Here is a 7,136-nt window from a genome sequence, read left to right as displayed (position 1 = left end):
ACAGTCACTTAACAATGAAAACTTTACGAGTGGATTGTTCAGCACTGGCTCATTTTATTTTTTCATCAATGAAAGTGAATATATCGCGCAGGCTATTATTTGAACACGTTTCACGGGTCTCTATACGAGATTTATTGTAACTGATAATGCCAGCCGCTAATTTCATTGATTTATGCAAGCCACTACTTCGCCAAATGGTTGCTGATTGTTGCACAGACTTGTTTTCATTCACGAAATATTAAAATGGCATTTGATTGCATATGTGGTGAGTGAGTGTGTGGAGAATGAAAAGAGAACACAAGACAGGAATTATATTTAAAACATTTATTGTTTTATGCATCACAGCTTCAATTTCACAATGCAAAATATGAAACAGCACATTTAAATATTTCTCTTTTTTTATAACATCTTAAAACGTAACAATTTTCACACTTTTTTCTTTTCTTATGGTCTACAAAAAAGTTAAAAATTTTTTTTTAAATTTTTAAATCAAATATTTCTAAAGTTAAACCTTTAGAATTGTTTAAGTTAATATTTTAAGTTATTTTTTCTTTTCTTTTTTGTCATATGAATATTTCTAAAGTTAAACCTTTAGAGAATAAGACAACTCTGGAAAGTGGAAAGCACATTGCCGACAATAAGCTACGTTATATTGTGCAGCAATAACATTTTTAAAAACGTCCGTGATGTTAAAGTCCATTTTTAAAAACGCTGCTCCGACGCACCGCCGCGTCCTCTGCGTGTCCAACGCATGCGATATCTGCTCTGTGAAACAGAAACAAACTCGCTTCTCCATCTTCTCCAAACCTCATCCGCACAAAGAATGAGGGCCATTGTGTCGCTCTCGTGGCATACCTGACCTCGTTCACATAAAGAATGAGGGTCATCTTGGCATGGACGGGACGAGAAACGACGTAGAACCGCGAGGGCCACTCGGGCCTGCCTCGCGCTGCCTGGACGGTTCAGCCTCCTCAGGAGCATCCAGGGATGTGGAAACATCATCATCCTCGCTTCAAGGATGAGCAGAGTATTCCTCAAGGTTTACAGCATCTCAGCAGAGAAGAGTAAAGCTCCAGATCAACGCTCGGGCAGAGTGATCTCAGGAACCCACTCGTTATAGCTGCGACTCTCTTCACAGAACAGGTGCAGCTTCTCCAGAGCTGGATCCTCCCAGGAGTCCTCAGCAGGTTTCTGTTGTAACGAAGGAAGAAAGCACTTGATTAAACACGCACAATGCTTAATATGGATAAACAGTTTTTGCTTTTGCCAATTAGAGAAACTATTTTCTTGATCATATATACATACCGTGATAAGCACGCAGTGAGCATCTTCAAAATCTTCAGCTTTGTCACCAACAATGTCAGAAAGGCGCTGCATGTCGTTGACTCTGACGATGCTGATGTCGTTGTCGAAACAGAAGGCTTGGATGAGAGTGAAGTGGATCTGCAGAGCGATGTCGCACTCAAACTCCTCATCCACCGCCAGGACGCAGAATGACACGCTGTCTGGGTCACTGAAATATAAGAAAATCACAAATGTAAGTCTCACATGTAAGTACACAGATAACGACTGATAAATAATGTTGCATGAAGAACGAGAGAGAGGGTTAAGACCGCATACTCACACATTCATAACTTTGGCAGACTCGTACACCCCGATGGTGAGGGAGTCGTTTGCTTTGGCAGAAACCAGAACTTCTTCCAGAGCTTTCCCGGCAGAGCACTGAGCTCTCTCGCTGGGCTTCTGGATGAGAACCTCCTCAAGAGTCATGGTGATGCTGGTTGTTATTCCACAGGTTGCAGAGAGCAGAACTGAAGCTGGATGTTATCCGAAAGGATTGGTGCTCAAGCGTCGTGCGCTCACGGCTTTTATACCGCTCGGCTCGTGGTGGCTGTGAAAGAAGTCTCCTCTGATTGGCTCCTCTGAATGGAGTATTGGTATGCTAATGCTTTTGTCACACTTCGGCTCGTGGCAGATTGATGAGGGCTGAACTTTTTACGACTTGCTGCAGACTCAAACTAATTATTTAGATTATTTCCCTTTTTCAAAACTTAAATACTTTAAAAAGTTTGAGCAGTTTTTTATTTAGCTAAACTTTTTTTTTTTCAATTTATCTCAGCAACAAGTTGGTAAACAACCCTAATATTACGTTTAACTAGGCTAATTTGATGTATTTCTTTCAAAGATCTTTTTTAAAAATATTAAAAGGCTATAGGATAGGAGATACTGAACTAAATAGGAAAGTTCAGCAAAACACAATTAACTTGATTTCAACGTATTTTGTTAAATGTCTGTGTAATGCAGCAGTGATATAAAGATTTCCCTTTAGTTTATAATTTAATAGTGAAAGTGAGCAAATGTGGGGGAGATCCCCCTCCCTCAGCGCAAAAGACAGGTGGAGTGTGGCCATCTGTGGACACACTGAAACGGCCTATTGTGAGTTCAGAAACTTCTATTATTAGAGGTCTTTACAAATGCAAATAAGATGCGCGTGCCATGACGCCCCGCTGCCCAATCTGGCCTGCTGCTCGAGCCACAGACCACGTGACGAGGGGCAGATTTACCAATGTAGGCCACCCTGAACATTTAGCAAAGTTTCAATTCCTTATAATCTCAGTGTACAGAAACTTTAACAATATTAACGTGTTAATTATGTGCGCTTTATACTAATTGGTTTTGCGCGTTGCGTTTACAGTCTTTTGGTGGACAGGTGGTTTAAAATTTGCATAATAATTTGAGAAAATCTTTTCTAAAATACAGAATTATAAACCAAACGTGAAGAAAAACAAAATAAGAATCACAGATTAAACTGAATGCATGCGTAAATGGAAGGAAAATATGAAGGTTTGCTGGTTATTCAAGAGGCTCAAGATAACAGGTTGACGATGACTGATGCAGGTCTATTGTTACTCTGGAGAACAGGAGCAGATGGAGAGGCCTCACTTTAGGATGCCCCCACTGGCCCCTCGCCCCCCAGCAGCACATGACTATTGTTTGCAAGTTTTTCTTTTTGTCTGTGCGTTTGCTTTAATATGCATAAGCAAATTTGATCGAACGTTCTATTATTGTGAAGTTGCATCAAGGAAAAATTAGACAAAATGTCAAATAATATTTTTTACACGTTTAATATGTTGCATGGTTTTAAAGCATGCAAATAATGTGAAATATGAATGAAAATATGCAAAATGTGCATGCTTTTATTTTAAAAACGTAAACGTAAAACTAATTTTGAAACGAAAAAAGAAAGAAGAGAGAGAAAGAACTAGTTTCAAATAGCAAAGCATCTTGTAAAGAGTATAGATGCATTGTTCTAATATCACATCTGCAGTTCGGGCATCTCAACCCTGCCCCCCTTTAAAGCGCACAAGAGTGACAGGTGTTCCAAGACAAACCTGCTCGAGCGCAAAGCAGACTAATCGAACAATTGCTTTTACTTAGTTCCTCCTGCAGCTGCAGATTAGGACTTTCATATTATAAAGCCATTTGACTTTCTCTTGCTGTCATCAGAGGAATAAAACTCACGCAAAAGTTTGCTTTGCCGATTTGAATACAGGTTTCAAACATGGAAACTAAGCAAACGCAATCCCTACATAAACTAAACAGGTTTTAAATGCAGTTAAGAATTTTATTACATGCCTGTTAGTTAAATGAGATCTAAAAAAAATGCTTGTGTCTGCAGGCGTAGCTAAATACAGATGAAATTTGCTAAGCTGATGCTTTATCTTCCCCCATCAGCAGATGGGGAGTGTTTCCATAGCAAATGAGAAGCACGTCCAGATGCCACGCGCCGTAAGTCCGGTCATCTTTGGGTATGCAAATTAGCCACGCGTATGTGATGTGTTCAGCAATTGGTAGGCTAATAAATAACCAAACCTTTAGCTCAATCTGATGAATTCATCCATATGTGCTATTTTAAACATAATTTACATTTTAAAACACTTGATCGTGTATTAAAACAATTCTAAATAAACATGTTTTATTCATATTAATTTTAAATAATCTTTATCACACAGCAAATACTAAAACACTCGCCATTTCATTTTGGTTGATTGTTGTCAGTCATATGTTTTATGCATGCATTAGCGACTTTATTGTTGGTTTTAAAACTAGTCTGATTCTGAAACTCTATGGGTAATTCTTCAACTACAGGCACTTTTATATCCTTTGATCATATTTCCAAAATATATGTACTTTTGCTCAAATTCCTTACTACCTTTCTATTATATTTAATATACAAATTCAGTTTATTTATTTTTTAATAAACGCTTAACTAGTGCGTGGAGTGTGACTTGTGTACAATTCAGCATACAACTAATTTATTATATTGACAAATGTAAAATTATTATATATATATATTGTGGAAAGATGAAAAAAATGATCTTAGACAATGTTTGACTGCCATAATTTATTTCATTTTGAAATAAGTTGTATATTGAGATGTGGTGGAATTGACATTTGTTTAGTTCACGATGGAAAAATGTTTCTCTTCTTATCTAAGTTTGTCCTCTTACAGATCTTAAAAAATTGTTTAAACTTAGTTATGAGGCTTTATTACGTTAATTTTGAACAAGTTTTTTATTCAACTTCACAAAGGTGCCCAAAGTTGAAGAATGGCCCACATATTTTTGTATTTTAACCATCTTTTTTGCATTCACTAATTCAATTTAAACAGTACAAATGTTTTGAAGGACACTTCACAATAAGGTCCATTATTAGGTAACCTATTTAAGCAGCTCACAAACAACAAGAAATGTATTTGTGACATTATTTATTATAAATCTTTATTATCGTTAGTTTTTGTTTTAAGTCGAAATAATATTTACTAATGCATTTTTAAAATAAGATTTTATCAGTTAAGGTTGAATATGGTCAAGAAAGCCTAATAAATGCTTTTTAGTGTAAACTAATATTAAACCAAACCTTACTATAAAGTAAAATTCTGTTAATTTTTTATTATTTTTAATGCAATAATATCATGGATATTACATACTTTTTCCAGTCTACTATCTATACTTGCATTAATCAGCTTGTTGAAGTTATGCCCTGTCTTTAGACTTCAAAAAGTTGCCCTCTTTAATTAGGGACAAAAGTGAAAGGATCAGAGCTTGATCCTTTCTTAAGTTCTATAGATGTCACGCATATCTAAAGGCACGCGCCTTGGATACGTCCGATTCTTTTTTTGTTCCGAACAGCCAATCAGAACGCGCAGTGCAAACGCGTGCCACCATCCCGCTATAAATACTGGTCGCGTGTCAAGAGGAAACTCACTCTCCACATACATCGCTCCGCTCGAGCCACTACTGTATTTCAAACAGCTAGAGCCTACATTCATCCAAACCAAGATGGTTAATGAAGGAAAAGCCCTCTCCGAAGCCCTGCTGTCTGCCAAGGCGGAGGGTCGCCTCACTGTTGGCGTCTATGAATGCGCAAAAATCATGAATGAGTAAGTTCAATGTTCAATACAGGCTATACCAGCACATTTAGTCTATTCATCACTATAATGCTACACTGGGCATGTTGACTCATCTTAAAACTACCTTTGTTTTCACAGGGACCCTGACAGTGTGTCTTTCTGCCTTTTGGCCACTGATGACTTCGAGTGCGACATCGCCCTGCAGATCCATTTCACTCTCATTCAAGCGTTTTGCTTCGACAACGACATCAGTATCGTCAGAGTCAACGACCTGAAGAGACTCAACGCTCTCGTTGGTGGAAAAGGTCAACTCGAGGAGGCTCACTGTGTGCTTATAACGGTGAGAATGCTTACAAAATGCATATACCATGTTAAAAGTGCAGAGGTATGTTCATTCGTCCCAAAATTTGGTTTTAATTTCCGCCTGCTCTCTTTAAACAGAACCCAACCGAGGACTCCTGGGAGGATCCAGCTCTGGAGAAGCTGCACCTGTTCTGTGAAGAGAGTCGCAGCTATAACGAGTGGGTTCCTGAGATCACTCTGCCCGAGCGTTGATCTGGAGCTTTACTCTTCTCTGCTGAGATGCTGTAAACCTTGAGGAATACTCTGCTCATCCTTGAAGCGAGGATGATGATGTTTCCACATCCCTGGATGCTCCTGAGGAGGCTGAACCGTCCAGGCAGCGCGAGGCAGGCCCGAGTGGCCCTCGCGGTTCTACGTCGTTTCTCGTCCCGTCCATGCCAAGATGACCCTCATTCTTTATGTGAACGAGGTCAGGTATGCCACGAGAGCGACACAATGGCCCTCATTCTTTGTGCGGATGAGGTTTGGAGAAGATGGAGAAGCGAGTTTGTTTCTGTTTCACAGAGCAAATATCGCATGCGTTGGACACGCAGAGGACGCGGCGGTGCGTCGGAGCAGCGTTTTTAAAAATGGACTTTAACATCACGGACGTTTTTAAAAATGTTATTGCTGCACAATATAACGTAGCTTATTGTCGGCAATGTGCTTTCCACTTTCCAGAGTTGTCTTATTCTCTAAAGGTTTAACTTTAGAAATATTCATATGACAAAAAAGAGAAAAAAGAAAAAAGAAATAACTGAAAATGATGACATATAAGTGTCTATAGGTTTCACTTTAGACATATTCATGACATAAAAAAGAAAAAAAAAACTAACTTAAAATAACAACTGAATGTCTAAAGGTTTCACTTTAGAAATATTCATGACAAAAAAAGAAAAAAAAAGAAAAAAAGAAAAATAACTTAAAAACGTTTAAAGGTTTAACCTGAAAATATTTGACAAATAGAAAAGGAACTATTTTGTAGAACATGATAGAAAATGTGAAAAGGATTACTTTTGTACAGGTTCCACTATATATTTTGTATGAGATAAATAAAAATAGTTTGAATGAAATTTGTTTGTTTTGCAACTTTTTTGTACGTCAAACATTGTTTGATTCACAAACACAGCAATATAATTCTTTTATTCTGTACAGTTTTTGAGGAAACACAATATTACTATTGGATTATAGTCATATCATTTATACCAACACAAACTTTAGAAGCAGATAACTGGAAGCACTGTGTGTGTGTTCTCTACTTTTGCTGACTTACTAAAACTTGATAGAGTAGTTCTCCAAAGGACCAACAACTTAAGTCTACATTGTAAAATACATTAAATGGCATATTATATCTGCCTGATGGCATGTGAGGTAAGTGTGA

General features: G+C 37.8%; 2 protein-coding genes across 2 annotated transcripts; one reads left to right on the top strand and one right to left on the bottom strand.

Annotated features, from left to right (window-relative positions):
• Nucleotides 1-309: 309 nt before the first annotated feature.
• gadd45gb.1 (growth arrest and DNA-damage-inducible, gamma b, tandem duplicate 1) lies at nucleotides 310-1,821 on the bottom strand. The gene is given in 3 exon segments (NM_213226.1): nucleotides 310-1,191; nucleotides 1,306-1,513; nucleotides 1,625-1,821. Coding segments are annotated over 3 exon segments (468 nt in total). The 5' UTR covers nucleotides 1,771-1,821; the 3' UTR covers nucleotides 310-1,077.
• A 3,445-nt stretch (nucleotides 1,822-5,266) lies between these two features.
• LOC797032 (growth arrest and DNA damage-inducible protein GADD45 gamma-like) lies at nucleotides 5,267-6,825 on the top strand. The gene is made up of 3 exons (NM_001442709.1): nucleotides 5,267-5,443; nucleotides 5,552-5,753; nucleotides 5,855-6,825. Exons 1-3 carry the CDS (start codon nucleotides 5,343-5,345, stop codon nucleotides 5,966-5,968), a joined length of 417 nt encoding a protein of 138 aa, NP_001429638.1. The 5' UTR covers nucleotides 5,267-5,342; the 3' UTR covers nucleotides 5,969-6,825.
• Nucleotides 6,826-7,136: the final 311 nt, after the last annotated feature.

Source organism: Danio rerio, chromosome 21, assembly GCF_052040795.2.
Source record: "Danio rerio strain M-AB ecotype USA chromosome 21, GRCz13ab, whole genome shotgun sequence".
NCBI lineage: Eukaryota > Metazoa > Chordata > Actinopteri > Cypriniformes > Danionidae > Danio > Danio rerio.
The sequence above is the reverse complement of the archived record's forward strand: the minus strand, read 5'-3'. Positions and strand labels throughout refer to the sequence as shown.